The sequence below is a fragment of the Bos javanicus genome, chromosome 10 (assembly GCF_032452875.1).
Source record: "Bos javanicus breed banteng chromosome 10, ARS-OSU_banteng_1.0, whole genome shotgun sequence".
NCBI lineage: Eukaryota > Metazoa > Chordata > Mammalia > Artiodactyla > Bovidae > Bos > Bos javanicus.
Window position 1 is genome coordinate 84011157 of NC_083877.1, and position 26136 is coordinate 84037292.

At 47.1% G+C, this 26136-nt stretch overlaps 1 protein-coding gene across 8 annotated transcripts in view; it reads left to right on the forward strand.

The window, feature by feature from the left end:
* DCAF4 (DDB1 and CUL4 associated factor 4) overlaps nt 1–26136 on the forward strand; it is a 40385-nt gene that overhangs the window by 12436 nt on the left and 1813 nt on the right. The window contains exons 2-15 of one of the 8 annotated variants that reach the window (XR_009738810.1): nt 5073–5169; nt 7291–7400; nt 7849–8006; nt 8728–8810; nt 9920–10022; nt 12050–12193; nt 12875–12924; nt 16674–16753; nt 17749–17847; nt 17961–18058; nt 18917–19090; nt 19443–19557; nt 21100–21344; nt 22131–22471. Coding sequence is in view for 4 of the 8 variants with exons in the window: in XM_061429349.1 (XP_061285333.1) it covers nt 5081–5169; nt 7291–7400; nt 7849–8006; nt 8728–8810; nt 9920–10022; nt 12050–12193; nt 12875–12924; nt 16674–16753; nt 17749–17847; nt 17961–18058; nt 18917–19090; nt 19443–19557; nt 21100–21293 (1497 nt within the window). In the remaining 4 variants the exon portion in view is untranslated. Of the gene's footprint in view, nt 1–5072; nt 5174–5501; nt 7401–7831; nt 8007–8727; nt 8811–9919; nt 10023–12049; nt 12194–12874; nt 12925–16673; nt 16754–17748; nt 17848–17960; nt 18059–18916; nt 19091–19442; nt 19558–21099; nt 21490–22130; nt 23776–26136 lie in introns of those variants that run through there. The other 7 variants (XR_009738809.1, XR_009738808.1, XR_009738811.1 and 4 more) reach the window with 7 other exon arrangements.

Below are 26136 nucleotides of genomic sequence, written 5' to 3' on the forward strand. Positions count from 1 at the left end.
GAGCCAGCTACTGACTGCCAGGAATAGAAAAAAGAACAAAGCAGGATTTTTGTCTTAAAGAATTCACATCACATTTAATGGTGGGAGGTGAGAGTACAGAGTTCCACGCAGAGGGATAGGTGCAAACCTGGTCCCTAAAGTGGTTATTGAGATTGAACCACGTTTGCATTTGGGGAAGACACACTCTACCCCTGAAATAGACTTCTTAAAAGTACAGAAAGATACCGTTTCATCCCACTCTTAATTCTTTTCCATGTTTGGTCAACATCTATTTGTTACGACTTTTAAAAATGACTTCCGCTTGATCTTGTCAGCCTCCCTTGTTCTGTTGCATTGCCTGAACCTGTGTTTGTGTGAGTTGGTAGTTTAGAGGTATTGTCTTCAGCCAAAACCAGCAGCTGCCATTTCTTTCTTATTAGCTGTGTCTTTGTGATTGTGCGCTGCTCTTTTGAGGACAGTGGTGCTGGTGGGCCAGTGGCCTGCCTCCTGCTGGGTGATCTGAAGCCTTTGACTCACTATTATCTTTTTATTGAGTTGGTAATAATGATAATCTTTTAACTTATTATTATTTTTTAACAAATACAACTTTTTTTTTTTTCTAAGGCTTAAGGTAATTGATCTAAATTCAGGAGCCATTAAAGTGGTTACTGAGAAAAATTAATAAAATTATATTTTTGGATGGGGTGAAACACTGGTGGAATTTCAGAGACGGGAAATACAGATAGGTAAGAGAGCAGGCTAGGAAACTAGAGAGAGATTATGAACTCTTTGGAACATGTTGAATCTGCTTCATGTAGAAGTAGACAGGAGATGGCCTTTTCATGAGAACTAGAATGCTCTAGGGCAGAGGTCCGCAACCTTTTGGCACCAGAGACCAGTTTCATGGAAGACAGTTTTCCAGGGTGGGTGGTTTCAGGATGATTCAAGCAAGCTTCGTTTATTGTGTGCTTTGCTTCTAATCTAGAGACACTGCTGATCTGGCAGGAGGTACCTGTCTGGAGGCCTGGAGGTTAGGGACCCCTGCTCTGGAGGGATGCTAGGATAGAGGTGAAACTGTGTTTGTAGGTGAGATGCTATTAAATATGGAATCAAGAGCATCTGGGATAGAATGTTGGGAAACACAGAATGGGTGGCCCAGGAGAAATGAGAGAACGATGAACTTGACAAGTCAGGGGAGAACCAAGAGAAAGCTCTTCCAGGAACCTCAAGAAGCTTGAAACTTTGTGGTGTCACATGTCGTGAGAATCAGGACTAAAGAGAGACCACTAACATTGGCAGGTAGGTGATCATTAGTTCACACCTCAGTAAGAGCATTTTAGCAGAAGGGTGAGGATAGAGGGGGCCTGACTGCATTGGGGAATGATTGGAAAATAAAGAAGTAGGGTGTGTACATACAGATTGTGCTTCCAGAACACTTTTGTTCCTTTTGGATTGGAGGTGGAGCACATACAAATGAAAAGCCGGAGCATGTTTATACGCTGAGATAAGGAAAGTGGGAAATTGATTAAACATATGAGAACAGATGTTGGCAATGTTTGAGAAGGAAACTGTCAGGAGGGATGGGTTGGCCTGGAAAAGGCACAGGGCCACGTGTTTCTCCTAGACAGGAGGGGAGATGATAGGAATTAGTAAAGGCAGACATTTGTGCAGGGGATGAGAAAGAAGTTGGGGTATTCATGCTGGTAACGTCTGTCTTCTGGGTGAAGTAGGGAGCTGTGCTATGTACTAACGGTGACTAGAAGGAAGTGGAAAGGATTTTAGGAGAGTGATAATGCTCCGTATTGTCAGCAGTGAACCAAACTAGGAGTAAATAAAACTAGGTCAGTTTATGATGTCCCAGCAGAGGATGAAAGTGAAACATTTGTGATGGCTCCAAGTCGGCATGGTTGTATGATGTGCTTTAGTGGTGCATATGCTTTCTGGCACAGGACTAGAGAGTGGCTGGTTAAACTAATCCAAATTGTGCAGTGACTCTATGGGAAGCAGACTGAAAGGAAGCAAATCAAGGACTTTGTTACAGAATTCATGAAATGTTTAAGTACTATACTCACTTAATTTTTGTTCATTTGTATCGAATTAACCCCAACTCACAATCATAGGTTGACACAGAGTCTTTGGATAAATAGTGAATTCTGGAACATAGGTCTGGACTTGCAGTGCTCTGTTTGATGCTAACAGGCAAGGCACTCCCTACTCAAAAGTAGAAGTTGGGGAATAAAGGCAAGTTCAGTTCAGTTCAGTCGCTCAGTTGTGTCCGACTCTTTGCGACCCCATGAACCGAACCACGCCAGGGCTCCCTGTCCATCACCAACTGCCAGAGTTCACCCAAACCCATGTCCGTTGAGTTGGTGATGCCATCCAACCATCTCATCCTCTGTCGTCCCCTTCTCCTCCTGCCGTCAATCTTTCCCAGCATCAGGGTCTTTTCAAATGAGTTAGTTCTTCGCATCAGGTGGCCAAAGTACTGGAGTTTCAGCTTCAACATCAGTCTTTCCAATGAACACCCAGGACTGATCTCCTTTAGGATGGACTGGTTGAATCTCCTTGCAGTCCAAGGGACTCTCAAGAGTCTTCTCCAACACCACACAGTTCAACACCGTCAATTCTTCGGCTCTCAGCTTTATAGTCCAAATCTCACATCCATACATGACTACTAGAAAAACCATGGCCTTGACTAGATGGACCTTTGTTGACAAAGTAACGTCTCTGCTTTTAAATATGCTGTCTAGGTTGGTCATAACTTTGCTTCCAAGGAGTAAGCATCTTTTAATTTCATGGCTGCAATCATCATCTGCAGTGATTTTGGAGCCCCCAGAAATAAAGTCAGCCACTGTTTCCACTGTTTCCCATCTATTTGCCATGAAGTGATGGGACCAGATGCCATGATCTTAGCTTTAAGCCAGCTTTTTCACTCTCCTCTTTCACTTTCATCAAGAGGCTCTTTAGTTCTTCATTTTCTGCCATAAGGGTGGTATCATCTGCATGTCTGAGGTTATTGATGTTTCTCCCAGCAGTCTTGATTCCAGCTTGTGCTTCTTCCAGCCCAGCGTTTCTCATGATGTACTCTGCATATAAGTTAAATAAGCAGGGTGACAATATACAGCCTTGACGTACTCCTTTTCCTATTTGGAACCAGTCTGTTGTTCCATGTCCAGTTCTAACTGTTGCTTCCTGACCTGCATACAGGTTTCTCAAGAGGCAGGTCAGGTGGTCTGGTAATCCCATCTCTTTCAGAATTTTCCACAGTTTATTGTGATCCACACAGTCAAAGGCTTTGGCATAGTCAATAAAGCAGAAATAGATGTTTTTCTGGAACTCTCTTGCTTTTTCCATGATCCAGCAGATGTTGGCAATTTGATATCTGGTTCCTCTGCCTTTTCTAAAACCAGCTTGAACATCAGGAAGTTCACGGTTCACATATTGCTGAAGCCTGGCTTGGAGAATTTTGAGCATTACTTTACTAGCATGTGAGATGAGTGCAATTGTGCAGTAGTTTGAACATTTTTTGGCATTGCCTTTCTTTGGGATTGGAGTGAAAACTGACCTTTTCCAGTCCTGTGGCCACTGCTGAGTTTTCCAATACTGACATATTGAGTGCAGCACTTTCACAGCATCATCTTTTAGGATTTGAAATAGCTCAACTGGAATTCCATTACCTCCACTAGCTTTGTTCGTAGTGATGCTTTCTAAGGCCCATTTGACTTCACATTCCAGGATGTCTGGCTCTAGGTGAGTGTGAGTGATCACACAATTATCTGGGTCATGAAGATCTTTTTTGTACAGTTCTTCTGTGTATTCTTGCCACCTCTTCTTAATATCTTCTGCTTCTGTTAGGTCCATACCATTTCTGTCCTTTATCAAGCCCATCTTTGCATGACATGTTCCCTTGGTATCTCTAATTTTCTTGAAGAGATCTCTAGTCTTTCCCATTCTATTGTTTTCCTCTATTTCTTTGCATTGATCACTGAGGAAGGCTTTCTTATCTCTCCTTGCTATTCTTTGGAACTATGCATTCAAATGGGTATATCTTTCCTTTTCTCCTTTGCTTTTCACTTCTCTTCTTTTCACAGCTATTTGTAAGGCCTCCTCAGACAGCCATTTTGCTTCTTTGCATTTCTGTTCCATGGGGATGGTCTTGATTCCTGTCTCCTGTACAAAGGCAGGTAGGTTTTCTAATCTGTTCTTTGGTTGTATTTCAGCCCTAGAAATATTTTTCCAATTTTTGTCATGGCATTTAATTACGTTTATAAAGTACATTCAGTCGGATGTCACGGTGTCTCCAGTGAGTGGGAAAGGAATCCCAACCAGGTGTTGGGAAAGCATGAATCTCGCAGCAACTGGCCTCCATACTACAGTTCAGTCTCTTAAGAATTCCTAGTGTGATTCCCAATGTTAAAACTTGTGACATTTTGACAACTAAGTGATAAATTCAGGCTATACAAGGTAAGATTTGAAAAAGCCACTTGAAATAGTTATGGCAACATCAGTGTCGTCATTTCAACAAAGGCACACCCTTGCCTTTAGTTAATGTACTTCAGGAAGCTAAAACAGTCTCTAAAGCACATCGAGACGTCACAGGCACTGGCCCTGTTTAATTTGTTCACAGTTTTTCCTGCTCGATACTGAGGAAGAGAAAGTATTCACTATTAACTGTTCTGTATGAATCAGGGGTGTGTGTGGATTGAAAGAATAATTATTATATAGCTCTGGTGTTAATCTGGTAGGGAAAAGACTAGCTGAAGAAGGTTCTCAAGGCAGGCTCAGACCTCAGTCGAAAAGTAATTGTGAGAGTCTGTCCACACGTCACACAGTGACCCGGGGAGTGGAGGCTGGCGGATTGGCAGGCCAGGTGTCTGTCGTGAGGTAAGAGGCTGCAGGCAGACAGTGGCTACAGGCGCTGGGTTTTATCCGTGCGTCCACCTCGTGGCAGGCCTTCTCTAGGTAAGGCTTAGTGGGGGCTTTCCCAGTTCTGTACGTGAAGGAACTGAACTGTCAAAAGCAAACAGAAGAGAAAGATGTGCGCACGTGCGTTTGCATGTAATTTCTTTTTGTTTCTTCTTTCTGTCTTTTAGGAGCTGAAATGCATCAAAGCAGCTGGAAGAGTAGAAGGCACAGGAGAAGGGGCCACCGACACAACGCTTGGTTCAGACCACATGGCTCTAACGAGAGGCAAGTGCTGTCGGTCGCCCAGTGTCTTCCCAGCATGGCCAGCACGCTCACACGCACATAACTCCCTAAGGGTCTCGACCAAGTGCAGCATCTGAGGGGGGCTGACTAGTCTACACGTCTCCCACGCTCCCACGGGGGTGTCTCTGCCGAGGACCAGCCCATCCGCCACACTTTGAGTAGTGAGGAGATGGCCACACTCATCTTCCTCTTCCGTGTGACCATGACCTGTGGCCAGAGCCCTAGCCACAGGCTTAAACACTGTCTGGTATAACTGAGGAGCTGTTTCTCCATTTTTTGAACCTTTTTTCTCTCTCTCTCTCTTTTTTTTTCAGCCTTGAAAATAGCTTTCTAGAAACCTAATTTCATTAATTCAGCCTAAATCCCAAGGAAGGCTATGTAATATATAATAGCTAATATTTAATGAATACAGAAAGGTATAAAGAGTAATACAGTGAATATCATGTACCTACCACCCAGCTTAGAAAATAAAACAGCGTAAACTTAGGTGGAATCCCTATAATAAACATTTTCCACACTTGTTTTTCTGCATGAATGAAGTACAAACAGTCTAGTCTCAGGACATGATTCACCCCACCCCACCCCAGGAGAGGATACCTCCTCACAGTTCAGGGCTGCTGACCTGACTTCTGGCCCTAGGAGGTCTCTACAGCCCATTCCTCACCAAAGGAGACCTATATGCCAATTTCAGAACTCTTCCACTCTCCAGATCTCCTTTTAAAATGGACAAATTTCTAATTATAGAATCAGAAGCTGTCGAATGCCAGTATGCTTCTCTAGAATAGATTAACTCAAAGAGTAAAAAAAAACCATAAAATTTAAGTTTTAAAAAGGCATCACATTTGTGTGGAAGGAACAAGGGTGTTAGGATATCTGGGTTTGACGCTCTGCGTTTTTCCCGTGTGAAATCGGGCAAGCTACTTGGCCACCCTGAGTCACTCTTCGTATACAGTGCTTCTCTTGCGAGGGTCACAGTAGTGTATGCAAAGCCCCATGAGGATCCCTGGCTCTGAGCAGGCCTCCTGTATGGGCAGGCCTCACCTGGTTCAAGCTAATAGGGACTCTGAGCTGAAATCCCAAATTTGACCCGTGTTGTAGAAAGATCAGGATAGTACCCAGTGCTGATACGTTGTATAAGGAGAACCATGGGCCCCAGGCCTTCCCCCAAGAGCACAACATGCACCAGAATGTGGTCTGTGTAAGAAGAGTACCTTGACTCAGCCTGGCAGAGTCGCGTGGAAACATGCAGGACAGCAATCCTCTGCACTCCACATGGAAAGAAGGGAACAGCAGTCCTTGGACTAGAAATGTAGACATCTGTCATGACACTTAATCCCTCTCTCTCTCTCTGCTGATAACAGATGAACTGCCTCGGGAAGCTCTGGGCCATAAAAAGGGAGAATAAATAATATTCTCTGAAACTGTATTGTATTTCTGGGCAAAAAGAAAGTTATTTGATTTTTTTTTTTTACGCTTTTTTTGCAGTTTGTATTCCTTTCAGTGTTATAGGCTAGGGTAGGGAAAGTTCATAATTTTGGACTTTATCAGAATTCTAAAATTAGGTCTTTTGTTCTATCCTTCAGCCTGTAATTGCCACAGGAGCTGCTTGTACCTTTGCAGAATGAGTCTTTAAACCATGGGTCTGTCCCAGTGTTGTTGAGGAAATCACCTCTGTGCCCGAACCCCAGTTTCTCCAACCGTAGGCTTGGGTAGCCAAGTAAAATGTAAATTCTTTGTACTGCTGAATCCAGTAAAGACTTGAATTCACCTGGCCTTGTAGCTACTCTTGAGTTGACAGATGAGCCCAGCTGGTAAAATTCTTATTGGCCAAGAGTTCTGTTCTCATTTTCATCTGGAAAATTCCAAAAGACCTCAGAAAATGCTCAAAGGAGGAGATACAAAAGGGGAAGTACTGTGACCTGCATCCTGTAAAGGGTGAAAAGCCAAAACCTTGCCCTGACTTTGGAATATTGGCAGTAGGTAAACTGCTTCCAAGGAAGAGAAGGGTCAGTGCCTCCCAAGTAATCGAGGGTTGGGAATGTGAAGGCTGTGGAACTGCAGGACCCCACAGTCAGAGAATGACTGGGACTCACTGGCCGCAAGTTACTCTTGCAGGAAGGACGCAGGGGCGCAGCAGAGCCCGCAGGGTTCCAGCGATGGCCATGGTGAGGCCCCCTCGACCTCCAGCACAGCTGGCAGCTCTTCTGTGCCAGGTAAGGCCGCCTGCCGGACAGGGCTCCTCTGGGGCCTGCCTGCGGCGAAAGATGACTAGATGAAACCTAGTCATCCCTTGTCATCTGGTTCTGTCTGTTCTGGCTGTCCTTCTCCTCAGCCCCGTGTGTCTTCACTTGTGTGTGGTACACTCTAGGTGTGTCATTAGCCCATTCCTGACTCAGAGGAAATCCTGGGAGCAAGTTGAAACACTCATGGGAGGAGCCGAGTGTGTTAAGAACCGAGATCCTGAGGCAAACGGCTCCCCGCAGGGCTGAACTCGGGCCCAGAGTGGAGACTGGCAATGCTCGTCCACCTGCTGTCCCTCGGGAAGGACCGGCAACGGGAGGGGTGGTGGACAGGCCCCTGGGCTCTCCGTTGGGTGGCTAAGTTCATGGAGTTTTAAGTTGAATTTTATTTCTTTTGATGTAAGATCTCTTTTGATGTAAGATCTACCAGGTTATTACTTTGATCCTGAAAAGAAGCGCTACTTCCGCTTGCTGCCTGGCCATAACAACTGCAACCCGCTCACAAAGGAGAGTATCCGGCAGAAGGAAATGGAGCGCAAGAGGCTGAGGCTGCTAGAGGAAGAGGAGCAGCAGGGAAAGGTAGGTGCCGCACCCCAGGGGCTGCCCGTCCCCGCCACTCCTGCCAGCGTCCACCCACTGCCACAAGGAGGCGGCAGTGAAACACCCCCCATAAGACTCGGCGTAGCACACTTCCCTGAAGGGGACCTGATGAAGAGAATAGGAACCGGCAAGATACTCCTCCCACCACCACCACCTTTTCTCATTCGCTGGGTTTCATCAGTAATCCTGACACTCTGTTCCTCCCCTGGAGGTTCTTGGTTAGCAACCTGATACAGCCTCTGTGACTGTATCTTTTCAATGGAAAACCAGAACATGTGGTTTGTATAGGAGGGTCTCCAGGACCCCTTCTGGGAATGAGACGCCAGGATATCTCAGTGATCACAGGAGTAGTGGAGTGGAAAATCCAGGCCCCACCGTCATGGTAGCTCAAACGGAAAGCACGATGCAGACCCGAGTGGCCAGGCCATTCCTGCACTCGCTAGCTCAGCGGCCTCATCGCAGGTTTAAGTTGACAAGGCCCTTGGAGAGAAGGGTGCCGAGCAGACTTTGTAGCTCTCACATACTTTCTTGTGATAGGCTTTTTCTCTTTCCAAGGAGAGGAGACTAGCACAGGAGAGGATCAGATTTTTATGCATGTAATTTCTGTCAACTTAGTACCTGTTTCTTCATCACATCCTAAAAACAGAATCCATTATACAATAACAGAAAACTTCATCGCATCTTTCTCTCTTTAATTTAGAAAATAGCCAGGTTGGGATTTAATGCATCTTCCTTACTCCAGAAAAGCAAGCTGGGTTTTCTCAACGCCACCAGTTACTGCCGGTAAGATAATGCCTCATGGTTATGTTTTCTTCATCAGTGTTCTTTTCGTATTTTTTTATTTCCATGGTCCAAGAATTAAGTGGGCATAGCGTGCGTAGCTGCTCTTTGAGGAACCTTCACAGAGGAGGCGCTTCAGCCCACAGCCTGCCTTCCGCTGCTGAAGTCAGCGCTGGGAGCATCACCTCCCCTCTAGAGCCAGGGAGAGCGGGGAATGCATCCAGGCAGAGAAACTGGGCAGGAATTTCTCAAGGTGTTTCCTCTTCGTTACCTGTAGTTTGTTTCTAGTTAAGTAGAAGGTCCTTTAACTTCATTCCATCAGACTTCTGCCTCCTTTTCTCCTTCTAACGAGTTGTCAGCAAAAATGGCACGTTAAATGGGTATGTACTAAATTTCAAACACTTGTGATGTCTACAGTTCTAACTAAAGACCTGTGAGGTAGGTTGACCCTTCCCCCAGCTTCCAAACGAAGAGACTGAGACTCAGAGTGGAATGATTTGTTCAGGGTAAAAGTAGAAAGGGGACCGACCATCCATCTGACCCCAAGCCTGAGCTCCTAGCCCCTGCGTTCTGCTTCCTGCTACAGCTGGGCCGGGAAGAACAACATGAGTAGGGGGTGGCTCCCTTGGGGAGGCCCCTCCCCGGAAGGCCGGCCCTACAGACAGTGTCAGCCAGGGCAGGTGGGAAAAGAGTTAAAGGTCTAGTTCTTCACCTGAAGACATGCTCAGTCCTTGGTGAAGAGGAAAGGAGCCAGTCGGATGGGCGGCTGCACGGGAACTGTGTGCCCTGCCGCAGGTTGTTCCGTTCGGTCACACGCTCTTCATCCCAAGAGAAAGAGTTGAGCTAGATGATCCAAAACCAATCTTTCTAGTGTGCCCTTCTTTGACACCATGAGTGAGCCAGCCATTTCTTTGCTGTCGTTTTCCTAAGATTCTTAAATCGAGCTTCCTTGGAGCCTTGTTCAGCTCCACTGCTGAGATTTAACACAGAGAGAGAACTGACCCACAAAGATGGTCTTCTGGGTGGGGGACAGAGCAGAAGCCCTGCGTCTTCTTCATGGGTACCTACGTGCGGCGTCCACCCTCCCATGCTGCTCTCCTTCTCCTCTGCAGTTTAGCCCACGAGCTGCGAGTGAGCTGCATGCAGAGGAAAAAGGTCCAAATTCAGAGCTCGGATCCCTCCGCTTTGGCAAGTGACCAGTTTAACCTGATAATGGTGAGTGCAAGGGAGCCGTCCGCGGGTGCCGGGGTGTAGTGGCTGTCCCCTGGGCCATTTGTGGCTTCGCTTTGCTTTCCATCAAGCCTGACCGCATAGAAGCCTCTAGCCTTGAAATCAGGTATTACGGTTCTAACAAGCAGCTACCAGCGGCAGATGCCAAGCTGGCGAGACAGGCTGTGCTGTGACCGTTGTCAGCCCCACTACAGCTGTGTCACTTGACATTCATTAAAGCCACAGTCCGCACATGCCAATGGAGAACCATCACTAAGTAACTTTCCACTGGGTATGTTGTGTACACAGGTGAGAAAGCACACAGTGGACCAGGGGCCTCTAGTCCTTTCCGTGCTGGACAGGGTTTGGTGGCCAAACCTGAAGTTCCAGCATCCTTCAGAAGCAATGGCGTATTCGTCTCTTGCTTTGTCCCTGACTTCATTAGCAGGGCCTGCTCATCCAGCACACCTCCGTTTCCTCATCCATTGCATCATTTCTGGGGAACAGAAAGTTCCCACTTCTGGTTAGACCCAAACCAGAAGCCAGGGGCCAGAGAAATGCTGGCAGAGGATTAGAGTGTCCACCACAGACGGAAGGAGTCAGACCACTGAGCTAGACTGACAACCCCTGGAGGCCTTCCTGGAGGCAGAGGGCCAGTCAAGGAGAGTGAGAGAACCTCAGTGGTCTACTGGTAGGATGGGAGGCTGAGGCGATGGAATTGACCATTGAGGTCCGGCCCCAGGAGACCTCGGCAGCAGAACCCTTCTGCGTAAGGTGTGTTGGGGGCCAGGACTCACATTCTCTCCTGTGTTTGGGCTACAGTTTGACCTCAGTCGAGCAGAATCCTTTCTGGTGGGGGGGTTCCCCTCTGGAGCCCCTTCCCTCCAGTAGACCGGGCGGGGACAGTAGAGGTCGCTGTGCGCCTGCCGCTTTAGCACGGCCTGGGCCCTCGGTCCTCACACTGCGGTGCTGGTGCCTGCAGGTCCCTCCCTGCCTGGATAGCGGGTGTGACCAGAGGGGTGGGAAGGGCAGTTTGTCACCCAGGGATCAGGTGCTCAATCTGACGCTAGCCATGGAAATGATTCTTCAGGAACATACTTGTTCTTGCCAAGTGAACTCGCAAAGGGAGTGTGTTTTCACCAGCATCCAAACCAGTGTGTATATGTGTATGTTTATACATATATATTAAAAACACACATATAAAGGTTTTGCTTTGAAATAATTAACCACATCTTTTAAATGAGAAAAGAAAAGCTTAAAAATAGCCCACATCCCAGTGCCATCTTTTTATTACAATTTTTTTCCCCACACAGTGCCTTTTTTTACTTGGTGGTAATCATAGTGAAGTGAAAGCCGCTCAGTCATGTCCGACTCTTTGCCACCCCATGGACTGTACAGTCCATGGCATTCTCCAGGCCACAATACTGGAGTGGGTAGCCTTTCCCTTCTCCAGGGGATCTTCCCAACTTAAGGATCAAACCCAGATCTCCCACATTTCAGGCAGATTCTTTACCAGCTGAGCCACAGGGGAAGCCTGAGAATACTGGAGGGGGTAGCCTTTCCCTTCTCTAGCAGATCTTCCTGACCCAGGAATCGAACTGGGGTCTCCTGCGGTGGTAATCACAGTAGCTATGTAATAGGAATCTTTTAGCCCTTGCCAGTTATAACTAGCATTTCCCACATTGCTGTGTGGCCTGCATGATGGCCACGTGCTGTGTCACCATGAGGCTCATCTGAGCAGTCCTCTGGGTGGACGTTAGGACTCTCCCACACCCAGTTGAGTGAAGTCAGACTTGCTGGCCGTGCCCCTCACTGCTGTTTTTGCCTCTGAGTTGTGAGACTAGATATCTGTTAGCTTTGCCCGGTGATGGCTACACCACGTAGGGGCAAGTCAGGTCACTCCACATTCTCTCATGGACAGGGGCCCTCACCTGGTGGGAATGCACAGAGAACGTGGGGACTGGGCAGTTGGTCTTAGGCAGCCCACCTGGCTCAGCCTGGGCAGTCACCCACAGTCCACCTCCCCTCTCCAGGCGGATACCAACAGTGACCGGCTCTTCACTGTGAACGATGTCAAAGTTGGGGGCTCAAAGTACGGCATCATCAGCCTGCACGGCCTGAAGACCCCCACGTTCAGGGTGCACATGCACGAAAACCTCTATTTCACCAACCGGAAGGTATGCTGCCCTGCGCTATAGCCTTGGCAGCCGCTTTGCCTTTAGATCCAGGGCACTGTGGTAGTTGGTCACACTCAGAGGAGAGGAGAGCTTGGTGAAGGAGGCAGGGCTCCATTACCTCATTTTCACAAGGGAAAACGTTGTGTTTTAGCTCCTGGGAGGTGCGCCACGGTGGGCAGAGGGTCCTCCCACTGCATCATCCTGTGTTCCATCTCCCAGCCAGTCTAGCCAGCACTGAAATTTACATAAATGTAAAGAGCCTTGTTGCTGACTAGCGGGCAGCCTTTACATTGATTTGGGGTGATGGCATCTGTAAGAAGCTGTGATTTCCTCTTCGGTTGAGACCTGGGCCACAAGACAGACACAGGTTGAAAATGATTTCTGGGTTAAGTGAGATCCGTTGCAGAGAATCCATCCCCTCCCTGGACGGGATACCAGATGCCTCATTATGAGGCCCCCATGCTGATGATGAAGGACCCCAGCCCAGGAGTTGCTTCCTCCCCTTGCCCTCAAGGTTCTACGCAGTGGGCAGGGAGCTTCCTTGTCCTCAGAAGCTCGTTCCAGCCCCTATTCAAGGAGTGAGACCTGAAGAAAGCAGTCATGTGTCTGTGTTCTGTAAGAAAGCGTCTGATTCTAAGTTGGCAGTCAGACCAGTCTTCCCATCTTGTCTTTCCTCACCAGGTGAACGCCATGTGCTGGGCCTCACTGAATCACCTGGATTCCCACGTTCTGTATCTTTGGGCATTGAAGAGGTTTGGTGGGCGGGCTGCACACTGGTGTAGACCTGGGCACCTGTGGGGTTTGTGAGACTGTGTCTCGGTGTCTTAGTGTCCAGAGGTCTGGGCCATTCTGCAGGCATGTCTCCCCTGAAGGAAAGAGCGGCGCATCCGCTAGAAAACAGGGATCCCCATGAGCACAGAGAAGTAGTTGAAGTGCTGAAACTGTGCTGATGGCACCACGTATCAGACAGAGTCCTGGGCTCGAGAGTCAGTGCTGTAGCAGAGGAACCAAGCGCAAAGGAACAGTAAAGCCGTGAAAAGGGACCCCAGGTCCTCCTGAGACAGAGGGAAGGGGAACCTTGCAGGCAGGGCGGGGAGGCTGAGGGCACAGCAGAAAGGGTGTCCCTGGACGTGCACTGGGGCTGTGGGCCCTAGGCCTTCTTCAGAGCACTCTTCATTCTCGTCTCCATCTTCCCTTCCCAGATTGTAGGGGCACACAGTGCCCAGTCAGGGCAGCTGGGCTCCCTGGGGCTCTTGATGGTGCAGAGGTCAGCTGTCCATTGTGTCCTTCATGGAGAGAAGGACCCAAAGTCGAAGCCATGTGCTAATGAGTCTTGTGGTTTACTTCCATAACAAATGAGCTCTTGAAACTGTGTGACCACTTGTTTTACCTAACTTAGAGCTGTCCTCAGGTTAACTGGTTAACATCTGTGAGTACACTCAGCACAGTGCTTGGCCATGTCATGGGTCCTCAACAAATGATGCCTCAATTGGAATCTGTTAGTTTGGTTTGCGGGGTTTGTTTTTTTTTTATTTGTTCCACAACACTCTGTTTCAAAGGGTTTTATTAGGATCTGATTATAAATTTTATGTAAGACAAACTGTGTGTGTTCTGTAAGTAGAAAGTTTTAGGTGGCTTTCGTTTGGTGGGGTTTGTGTAGTGATACGACCACCTGTTACTGTCTTGATCTTAACCAGAGGGCAGAAGAGATCAAGCCTTTAAAAAGGCAAAACAAGAACCTCACTCCCATTTCTGATCTTCAGACAATATGGCATTTTTCCATGCTTCTCTTTGTGAGGATAAAATTCATTTATAGGCCTACCTCAGAGAGAGTGTAGGTTCAGTTCCAGACCACTGCAACGAAAAGAATATCGTAATAAAGCAAGTCACATGAATTTTTTGGTTTCCCAGTACATATAAAAGTTGTTTACACTATCCTGGTAAGTGTGCAGCAGTGTTATATTTGAGCAACAACGTACACACCTTATCTTAGAAATACTGTTGTTAAAAGTGCTAATCATCATCTGAGTTTGACTTGTTGACGACAAGTCAATCTTTTTGCAATAGACATCAAAGATCATTGATCACAGATTACTGTAACGTAAAATAGTAACGAATAGTAATGAAAAATTCTGAAATGTTGTGAGAATTACCAAAATGTGACAGAAAAACACAAAATGAACAAATGCCGTTGGGGAAATAGCAACAGTAGTGGACTTGCTCAACGTCAGGTTGTTATGGATTCTCAATTTGTTTTAAAAATATATAAAAAAGTCCACTATCTGCAAAGAGCAGTAAAGCAAAGCATTATAAAACAAAGCATGCCTGTAGTGGGGTTTAATGACTGGGGTCTATTGCTCTTTGATCAGCAGCTTGCCCTCTGGTGGTCATTTCAGGTAATCAGGCTTTTACACACCTGCTGCTTTTACTGAAGGTCTTGAACTTTCTCCCTTTAGAAAAATGACACCTGGTTCAGACCAGCCATCTGCTCTTTTCTCTGTAATGGCGGAAGGGTCAACTGAATTTTTTCTACACTTAACTAGTTTCTTCATTGACCTGTGGCCTATTAAAGGATTAAATCTTTGATACTGGCCCTTGCAAGTACTGTGCAGAGTTTGAGTGTAACCTGGGTTTCAGCCATAATAACATGGGTAAGGACTTTCTCCCATCCTTGCCCTACAAACCTAAAAGGAAAAGAAATTTATTTAAGAAAGTACTGAGCTGCCCAGATCAGGGTTCTCATGTATAATTTCAACAGCCTGTGTACTAGAGATACTTAACATGAGGCTTACCACCCAAGGCAACATGATACCCACACGTCACACATGCAGGTAGTCAAGACTGTTGCCTGCTTGGCACAGATGTACATTTTTCGATGAAGTGTGTATATTCATTCCATCATTTATTGAGCATCTGCAACCCCTGTGGAAGGTAGGAACTAGGCACCTCAACAGGTGATCAAGTCTGCAGTGATGGCCATGGGGCAGTTGTAGAGTACAGGAATTGGGTGGCCTTTCTGGAGGTGATCCCCACAGGGGAAGGAGGGGACAGAGCGCCCATTAGAAGGAAGAGTGAGAAGCGAGCTTGGCACATTGGACAGCAGTAAGTGGCTTGGTAGCCATGATGTTTTTGGCTAGGTAGGACCTTGCAAAACCACATCCTCAGAGCTGTGGGATGCCCCTGGAGAACAGTCGTCATGGATTCACTTCTCAAATGGCAGTGAGGGTGGTTGACTGGTGAGGATGAGACCTTGGGTGGAAGGCTGCTGCAGGACCCAGAGTAGTGGCGAGAGAGTGAACTGATGAGCAGGAGTGGAGGAGAGACACGAGTTTACGAGGCTTTAGAGCCTAGGCTGGGGTGTCTTAGCGATAGAAGGTCCAAGGATGGAACGCCAGGGGAGTGCTTACGGAGCCAAGGAGTGTGCCATTAGAAACTGCTGCATGGCTCAGGGCAGGACCGGAAGGCATTCATCGGGTTTAGGTATTAAGAGCTCACTGGAGACCTTGGTGGAGAACATCTCACTGAAAAGACGAAGGTCTGACCTGGATTTCAGTGGGTTGAAGAGTAAAAGGCGAGGAAGTAGGGAATAAACACAGGTTTCTATTGAAACTCTGAAGGGAAAGGAACCACATCAGAAGACAGTCCAGTAGAAAAGCAGGCAAAGGACATAAAGTGACAGCTCAAAGGAAGGGAAGCCTGATGACTATCAGATGTAGCCAGAGAAATGCGAATTGAAAGGTAATTTATACCCATTCAGATAAACACAGTTTTTAAGGTCTGATAGAGCCAAGTTTTGGTGTAGGAGGAGAATGGGGAAAACTGCTAGAAGATGCCGGTTTCCTATTTAGTAAGGGTGACTGTTTAACGGAACTCCTGTTTCAAATGTTTGTGTGTATATGGCACACTGTAGTGTAAAGTGAAATCCTTATCACAGGTGTAAGAAACTCTTAAGAGAAGCTTCCCATACATGGGAGTGGAAGACAGAAGGACAAGAAGAGAGGAAAAAAGGATGCGGGCGGGGGCAAAACCCACTTCAGCAGCAGGATCCCAGATAAATAAACTGTGGTCTGTTCATACAAAGGGGTGCTCTGTGGTGCAAGTGGTTGAACCAGAGCTACAAACACTACCACAGTTACGTCTCGGAGACAATGTACGTTGAACAGTTGTAGAAGATTGTGTGTGACGCCATTTACATGTATTTTAAAATCAAATGCTTCTTTACATTGCTTAAGGACAAATACTGTGTAGTAGAAATATTAAGGCCTAGAACTCAGACTTGTTTTAGAGTCACAATTCTATGTGGGGGGAGTTAAAAAGGGGCCTTTAAGTGTATCTGTGACATTTTTTTCCTTTTAAAATATCCAAAACTAAATATGGAACATGGAGCCTGTTAAATGTGGATGATTTTTTTGAAGAGTGCTGATGCCCATTCTCCTCCTGGAGGAGACTCGTTCTTGACTGTCCTTAACAGCTCTTCCAGGCTGTGCCTCATGGGAATTGCAGAGACTCCAGGCTGTGCCACCCTGCTCCCCACGTCGCTGTTTGTCAGTAATCATGCAGGTACTGATGGATAAGGAGGTGCTGGGGGACATCTTTGTCCTCTGCCTCCCAGGAGCTGCAGCCAGCAGCAGCATAAGCTCTGTGGTGATGGCTTGGACAAGACGGGTGGGGACCACAGGCTGGTGAGTCCAAGTGGGAGCTCGCAGGATGGGGACAGTCTGCAGAGCACCTGGGAGGATTCCCTAAACCCCACCCAGGATTTGTACTGGAAGCGTGTACATCTTCACTTATCCCCTCCTTTTGGGTCTTTTCAGCAGCCAGAACAGTTAAAAGCATGTGTAACCAGTATAGGAGATGAAAATATTTATTTAGGCTGCCTATATACAGATCACCAAGAGAGCATCTGTTAAGCTCCTACTGTATGGAAGGTGCTGTCAGGGATACTTAGATTCTGTATGGCTGAAGGCAGTCTGGCGGCCTGGCAGCATTCTGGATATGAAGTTTTCAGTTTCAGAGAATTAGGTTCAGAGACAAGGATCAGGCCTCTCAGGTAGACCTGACATGAATCCCAGCTCTGCCCCTAACCATCTTGAAGAGATTGCTTAACCTCTGGAAAGTAAATATCTGCCCCCTCGGGTTACATGGAAGATTAAGTGATTTAATGCACACTTAGCCTTGTGCCTAGCGTTTCATCATACAGCCAGTTTGTGAAGCAGGAGGATATAGTATCATCATTTTACAGATGAGGAAACTGAGGCAAAAAGAGGTTCAGAATTTGCCTTACAAAACCAAGAGATGCTCTTAGAAGTCAGGATAGTGGTTTCCTTTAGGGAGGAGTGAGGAGGGTAGTAATTGGGAAGAAACATGAAGAGTATCAGGGTACTAGAATGTTCTAGTAACCTGGGTGGTGGTTACAAAGCTCTACTTACTTTGAGAGAACTCATTAAGGAGTATAGTATGATTTGTGCCCTTAATGTATGTTTTATCAATTTTAAAAAATGAACAGAAAGTTTGCTTAAGATCACACAGCTGGACTTGAAACACTGTTCCCTCAGCAGGAGACCGGCCTGGCATGCTCTGCAGTTTCCGGATCCCCGGGGCCTGGTCCTGCGCGTGGTCCCTGAACATCCAGGCAAACAACTGCTTTAGTACAGGTGAGCCACCCAGCTGCCCAGAGTGAGAGAGGGCACAGACCTGAAACGCCAGTCCACAGTTCCTCTCCCCGGACCGAGAGGGACATTGTCCGCCCTGTCTCCGTCTCTCTCAGGCTTGTCTCGGCGAGTCCTGGTGACCAGCGTGGTGACGGGACACCGGCAGTCGTTTGGGACCAGCAGTGACGTCTTGACCCAGCAGTTTGCTGTCACGGTTGGTTGCACTGGGGAGGGCCTAACTCAGAGTTTCCCAAGAGGCAACCTTGTGCTGGGCTGGAATGGGATTCCCTTGTGTGAAATCTAGTCCTCCTCTCTCATATACAGGGAAAAAGAGGGCATCCGAAGTGATTCATGGGTGAATAAGTCAGTGCTGAATGAAATTTGGCCGATCTAGAAAGGCCTGGCTCAGCTGGCTTTCAGCAACTTCCTAAAGTTTCAATGAAGTGTTAGTTCTTGAGTACTTAGATTAGCCAGCAGGACAGTAAAAAAATTTTAATGTATAAATTATGTCCCAGTTTGTAACAGTTTTATATGCAGTTGGCAAGCTACCCATTTGATAAATTTAAAAATTAAAATTCTGGTCCTTACTACATTTCAAAGACTCGACCTATAGAAAATGCCACCTTTCTTTCAAAGGGTGGAAGAGATGTGCTGACCTGCTTTTGGCAATAAGCACAGAACTCATCATTCTGGTTTCTTCAGCCATCTTCCCACTCTATTTGGGACCCGTGTCTTCCCTGGATTTCTAGTCTGTTTTACTCCACTCTCATCACCTACTTTCTCACTCATAACCTGGGCGGGGATGGGACACCCTCACTTCACGGGAGGGGAGGGGTTCAGGGTGAGGCCTTAAGGGCCCGTCGCAGCCAGCGGGGAGGACACTGGAGGGACACGTGATGTCCAGTTCTTGACCTTTGATAAGAAACCCTTCCGTCTCCGCTGAAGCTCGAACCCTAACCAGCCTGCCTCTACCCATCCCTCTGATCCAGAGAAGGGAGACAGGGGGTGTGTTCTGGGGGACTCACTCTTCGCAGACGTGGAGGGAGGTACCAAACAGTCCTTCTCTCCACAGGCTCCTTTGCTGTTTAACGGCTGTCGTTCTGGCGAAATCTTTGCCATTGATCTGCGTTGTCAAAATCAGGGCAAGGGCTGGAAGGCCACCCGCCTGTTCCACGACTCTGCAGTGACCTCTGTGCAGATCCTCCAAGAAGAACAGTGCCTGATGGCGTCCGACATGGCCGGAACGGTACGGGTACTGCTGACTGCAGCCACGGAGCTGCTCTGGGCCAGGGGAGGGGCTCGGCAGGAGAGGCTCCTGTGTCGGACCGCGGCAGGGGAGAGGCATGTGGAGACCAGGTGAGGTGCCAGGTGTGCAGGGCAGCTGCTTTGCCGCCCACTCGGAGCCCCATCTGGTCTAAAGGGATGGGGCACTTGTCCTGGTGCCTCTGATAGGTTCTCAGACTCAGAGCGGGCGCCTTACATTTTCTCACTTGAAGAGGTCTGTGGAGACACCTCGCCCCCGCTGGCTTTCACGCCTGGGGCTCACCAGTACGTGCTGGATGGACCCTTCCTGACAGCCTCTGTGCTTCTTCCCACAGATCAAGCTGTGGGACCTGAGGACCACCAAGTGCATCAGGCAGTACGAAGGGCACGTGAACGAGTATGCCCACCTGCCCCTGCACGTGCACGAGGAGGAAGGAATCATGGTGGCAGGTAGCTGGGGACGAGGCGCCCCATCCCACTGACCCTGACCCTGAGGACCCCCAGCAGCTAAAGCAGAGAAGACATGACTCTATGGCAAGCTGAATAAAGGGGGGTTTGGACACTTGGGGTCTGGGAGTCAAGATGGGGTGCAAAGTTGGCCATCAGTGAGCAACAGTTTAACCCCCAGCATGTGGATAGCCCTTTGTCTCCATGTCACTGGGCAGACATCACTTCAGTTACAGGCCAGTGAGGAGCAATAAAACACAGCAACTTAGGAGACCTGGGTGTGGGGGTTAAGTCTGTTCACCAGGTCCGCATTCAGGGCAGCCGTCCTGTCGCAAAGCTTGAGCCCCTGTTCTTTGTACTCATGCTTCTACCAGAGGATGCTGAGAACAGAGATGAAGGTCATTGTAAAGGAACCAATGCCCGGTCCCTTTACCACCACCGCTGTGATCCCATGATGTGTAGAATAGAAGCAGAGCTTTCGAGCACCAAACCCCCTTGAAAGGAGTTAGGAGTTGATCACAGATTATATTATATAATTATTCAGCACTTTCACAAATGAAATAGTAGGCCCTTGGCATTAAGGTGTATGTTCTTAGTCTTCACAGATCTCAAATTTTCTAATATTCCTACAGAAAGTACCTATCTGCTGTGAAATTTTTTGTGGCTGAGAAGCATCACTTCGCTAGAACTTTCTTAGAATTTTTTACTACTCTTACCACACCACCAGCAGTTAGCTTCCTTAAGTCTATTTTCCACAAGTTTTCACTGCAGAAGAGTTTCTGTGTTCTGGATGATAGGAAAGATACGAGCCTTGTTGAGAAGCAGATGTAGGGAGTGGGCTGACAGCAGTAATCCTTGAACTGCATGACCCGAACTGACCCACCCCCAAGGTCATAGAGTCAACTCGGATGGTCGGAAGCACACACTGAAGTCCGTGACGCCTGAGGTCTGCCCTTTCCCCCAGTAGCGTATACTGGCTGTCCGGGCTGCTGTAATCAGTGGTGTTTGGTGTCTCTTTCCTCTGACCTGTGAATACTGAAGACTATAAAGTCTTATGAACTGAATCATTAAAGCAGAAAATGTTTTGGAGAGAGTTATCACCCAGTTTGCCCCGGGATGTAATGAAATTAAAGAGATCGTCCTGGTTACTATCTCATAAAAAGGAAATGAGCTGCATGTCATCTAGAACAGGTGGGCTGGGCTCCCTCTTGAACAGCCCTTGTCACCAAGAGAAACAGAATGGGCCACCCAATAGCCAAGATGCCCCATGAACCACCCAGGGTGTCACAGCCAGCCTTTGCGTCTTGTCCCTTTGAACACCGGCAACTCGCAATTCTGGAGCACCAGGGCAACCTGTGACTTTAATTTTCAAAAGGGACATCTTATCTGTAGAGACAATTTCCGTTGTGAGTTTGCTTGGCTCATGTGGAATCACCTTTAGCCCTTAGGAATCGTGGAAGCCAGGGCCACAGTTTCCACCCCCTGCCCTCCGCCCTGGTCCTGTGCATTCTCACTAACCTGCAGCATGTCTTCCCTCTCTCTTAGTGGGCCAGGACTGCTACACGAGAATCTGGAGCCTCCACGACGGCCGACTACTCAGAACCATACCCTCCCCATACCCCACCTCCAAGGCCGACATCCCCAGCGTGGCCTTCTCTTCTCGTCTTGGGGGCGCCCGGGGAGCGCCAGGGCTGCTCATGGCTGTCCGGCAGGACCTTTACTGCTTCTCCTACAGCTAACTCTGCAGGGTGCGGCCTGGAGGGGTGTGAATGTTACTCAAGGGAGCTAAGGTAGCCGTATTTTTGCCACAATTGCTGTTTCCAGTGAGGGCATTTTAAGTGGGTCGTCTGTGTGCACATGTACCATCCATCCAGCTGCGGAGGAAGAGGTGATATGTTTTATGTGGAGATACTTCAGTAAAGTGATCTCGGTTAAGTTGTGAGCCTTGAAAGTCCTTTTCATAAAAGGTGCCTATTTCTTGTTGAATTCCTTAGGATCTCTCTTCCCCTCTTTTTTTAACAAAAAATAATTTTCTAAAGGCTGAAGATAGACAGTAACTAAAGCTGCTTTTTTCACCAAAAGCCCTTTCAAGAAGCCTGATGAGACTGTTAGTAGTCAGTGCCTGGGTCCCAGAAAGACATCCTTGAGAAAGCCAGGTGAGAAGAAGGGAAAGTCATTTCTCTGAGTCTCTAGAAGAAGATTTTTAAGGCTGAGTTGGTCATCATTAAATTAGCCTTCTCAAACTCACTCAACACCAGTGTCAGATCTCTCAGATTCTCATTTATTACCATTCATTGGCTTTCAAAGGAAAGGTGGATCCTTTCAGATGCTAGGCAGGCCTTAGCGTGCATTTCTTGAAGCACCTTCCAGACTGTTAGATACAGCAGCTCCTGTATTTATCGTGGTGACTTGAACATCCATTCAAGGGCCCCAATTCAAAGAAAACGGGCTTGGCCTTTTTGTAATCCAAGAGAAGTGGTTTGTGAGATGTTTATACAGAGTGTTAATATAAAGAGCTGGTCTTTCTACCAGATAAAGAACCACAACATGGTGTGTCATTTCTGTTCATGATTTAGAACCTCGTGATGCTTGGCTGCTGTAGCATCAAACCAGCTACGGCAACACCTGCTCAGATCTTGGGTGAGGGAACAAAAGATGGAGACTGAGGCCAGCTTTCGTGGCTTTTCTGCAAAGCTTTCAGCAGGCTCCCTGGCCTGGGTTGGGTTCAGCCAATCGAACATAACAGCAGGAAAGCAGACAGGAGCTTGAGGGGAGAGTGTTAGTTTCTGGCTCCCCTCCTTTTGGGGTTTGCAGAGCTGTGGCTGTTTCCCTCCACCCCAGGCTACAGCTTCTGCTGGAACACAGCTCTCTGGATTCCAGGAACTTCTCTCCATTTGTCCCTTCAGACCTGCAGCTGGTAATTGCATCTCTCTGTTGTTAGTCCAATGTGCTTCGCCAATTAACACACTTTACAGTTATCCCCTTAAGTGTTACACATCTGTGTCCTGCCAGAACCCTCCTACAACTTAATGTACAGAGAAACAAATCCAAAACTCATTAGAGTATCAGAATGGTCATCCCATAGATGAGCTGTATGTTATAATAAATGTTTTCAGAGCTTTAGGTTTTATAAATGACTTTCCCCTATCTTAACCTGACTAGACCCTTAAAACAACCCATAAAGGAGGTAGGGCAGTAGTAATAATATAAAAATTATCAACATCCTTTTCTGGGCAGAGAAATTGACCACAGATCACAGACCTGGCATTGGTACCAGAAGAGACCACGTCCTCTACTTTCCACACTCCTCCAGTTGCTGACAGTACTTGGGTATCACACTGCTAGTGCTAAGGAGAAATCACAAGGCAGCTTGGGGCAATGCTAGCATTTCATATTTAATCACCAAGTAAGTAAGTTTTTCTGGCTCTGGCACTCAAAGGCAAGAAGCTTGCCAATTACCAGAATTCTTAGGTGTTCAATCATTTAGACATCGCCCCTGTATCTCTGCAGCCCTGGCATGCTGACCTGCATGGAGGACTCAGGAAATAGCCTTATGATTGAAAGGTCCAGCTGACCAATCACAGCAGAATCTTTTGGATTGATTTTGGTGACATGCCCCCACCCGAAGAGCACAAACAAGCATAAGTGCTAAGCTGTGACCCTAATATCACTCATACTTTCACCCCCAGAAGTTCTAAGTTCTCACAAGTTTGTTCATAAGAAGATCTGCCTTCTACAGAGAGTATCTTTGGTATTGCACCTCTAGTGCAGAGCTTTTGCCACAATTCTGTACTGCAAAGAAGCTGTGGCTACTCAGTCCACTTTTGAACAGTACACTGTCTCTCAGAGACAGGAGACAACTGACTACTCAAAAAAGTACCTGATGAGCTCTGAGATATAGCTGGTGGTTATACCTGCAATGCAAGAGACCCAGGAGATGGAGGTTCAATCCCTGGGTCAGGAAGATCCCCTGGAGGAGGAAATGGCAACCCACTCCAATATTCTTTCCTAGAAAATCCCATGGACAGAGAGGAGCATGGTGGGCTGCAGTCCATGGGGTCGCAAAGAGTTGGACATGACTGAGCACATCACATTCCCAAACACCTTCCTAATGCCTTGTCAACTGTGCCATAGCCCAAGTTTCTTACTAGGCAAATACAGTTGTCAAAGAATTAGTTGTATGTTTGCCTTAGGCTTAAAAAAAAAAAAAAAGGAGGTGAGGACATGATCAAAACTTCTTAATTTAGCAATCTGTTCTTATGTTTGGTTAGTGGTCACTGCTCCTAACATTTGCTCTAGATGATATGAAAAGTGGTTAAACTTCACTGCAAAGTTGATAAAGCATTTTGGCACACTGCTTGTTAAGAGTGTCCCGAAGACTAAGTCTGTCATACACTCTGGAGGCATTTTTCACTTGCAGGTCTGTTAGGGCCTTTTGCCCTGATCCTCCGGGTGCCAATGAAAGGTCTAGAATGAACAGAGGGTGGCGTCAGCACCAGGCTCCGATAAACCCTTTGCTGTTTCCTTGCTCGTGGCCTTCTTAACGGATGAGAACAGTAGCACAGACTGGTCACCAGAAATGCCCACCGGTCAACACTCGGTGCCCACAACAAAGGCACCACCTGCTTACCTCTTACCTGTGAGCCCTCACTCCGTCCTGGTCTAAATGTTCCCTGTAACCGTCTCTGAAAACAACTGCAGGCTAAATTTCTCCATTCGTGTTACAACGGTAGATGCCTCCAGGCCCACTCCTTGATGTCTGCCTCTTCAGGCCACTGCCATGAGAATGACCTTTCCCCAAAGATGCCTGCACTCAATGGCTTCTTATGCCTTGGGATAAAACGTGGCCTTGAGATGTGAACACACACACCTTACCCTGTTGCCCCTTCTCTTGGGACATGTTTCACCCTCACCTGGGCATCTGTGCAAGCTGTCCTCCGATCTGTTTCATCTGTAATTGTCTAACTGTTGTGATCAATGCAAAGAATTAGAGGAAAACAACAGAATGGGAAAAACGGAGATCTCTTCAAGAAAATTAGAGATACCAAGGGAACATTTCATGCAAAGATGGGCTCGATAAAGGACAGAAATGGTATGGACCTAACAGAAGCAGAAGATATTAAGAAGAGATGGCAAGAATACACAGAAGAACTGTACAAAAAAGATCTTCACGATCCAGATAATCACGATGGTGTGATCACCCACCTAGAGCCAGACATCCTGGAATGTGAAGTCAAGTGGGCCTTAGAAAGCATCACTACGAACAAAGCTAGTGGAGGTAATGGAATTCCAGTTGAGCTATTTCAAATCCTGAAAGATGATGCTGTGAAAGTGCTGCACTCAATATGCCAGCAAATTCGGAAAACTCAGCAGTGGCCACAGGACTGGAAAAGGTCAGTTTTCATTCCAATCCCAAAGAAAGGCAATGCCAAAGAATGCTCAAACTACCACACAATTGCACTCATCTCACACACTAGTAAAGTAATGCTCAAAATTCTCCAAGCCAGGCTTCAGCAATACGTGAACCGTGAACTTCCAGATGTTCAAGCTGGTTTTAGAAAAGGCAGAGGAACCAGAGATCAAATTGCCAACACCTGCTGGATCATGGAAAAAGGAAGAGAGTTCCAGAAAAACATCTATTTCTGCTTTATTGACTATGCCAAAGCCTTTGACTGTGTGGATCACAATAAACTGTGGAAAATTCTGAAAGAGATGGGATTACCAGACCACCTGACCTACCTCTTGAGAAATTTGTATGCAGGTCAGGAAGCAACAGTTAGAACTGGACATGGAACAACAGACTGGTTCCAGATAGGAAAAGGAGTACATCAAGGCTGTATATTGTCACCCTGCTTATTTAACTTCTATGCACAGTACATCATGAGAAACACTGGACTGGAAGAAACACAAGCTGGAATCAAGATTGCCGGGAGAAATATCAATAACCTCACATATGCACATGACACCACCCTTATGGCAGAAAGTGAAGAGGAACTAAAGAGCCTCTTGATGAAAGTGAAAGTGGAGAGTGAAAAAGTTGGCTTAAAGCTCAACATTCAGAAAACGAAGATCATGGCATCCGGTCCCATCACTTCATGGGAAATAGATGGGGAAACAGTGGAAACAGTGTCAGACTTTATTTTTGGGGCTCCAGAATCACTGCAGATGGTGAGTGCAGCCATGAAATTAAAAGATGCTTACTCCTTGGAAGGAAAGTTATGACCAACCTAGATAGCATATTCAAAAGCAGAGACATTACTTTGCCAACAAAGGTCTGTCTAGTCAAGGCTATGGTTTTTCCAGTGGTCATGTATGGATGTGAGAGTTGGACTGTGAAGAAGGCTAAGCACCGAAGAATTGATGCTTTTGAACTGTGGTGTTGGAGAAGACTCTTGAGAGTCCCTTGGACTGCAAGGAGATCCAACCAGTCCATTCTGAAGGAGATCAGCCCTGGGATTTCTTTGGAAGGAATGATGCTAAAGCTGAAACTCGAATACTTTGGCCACCTCATGCGAAGAGTTGACTCATTGGAAAAGACTCTGATGCTGGGAGGGATTGGGGGCAGGAGAAGGGGACGACAGA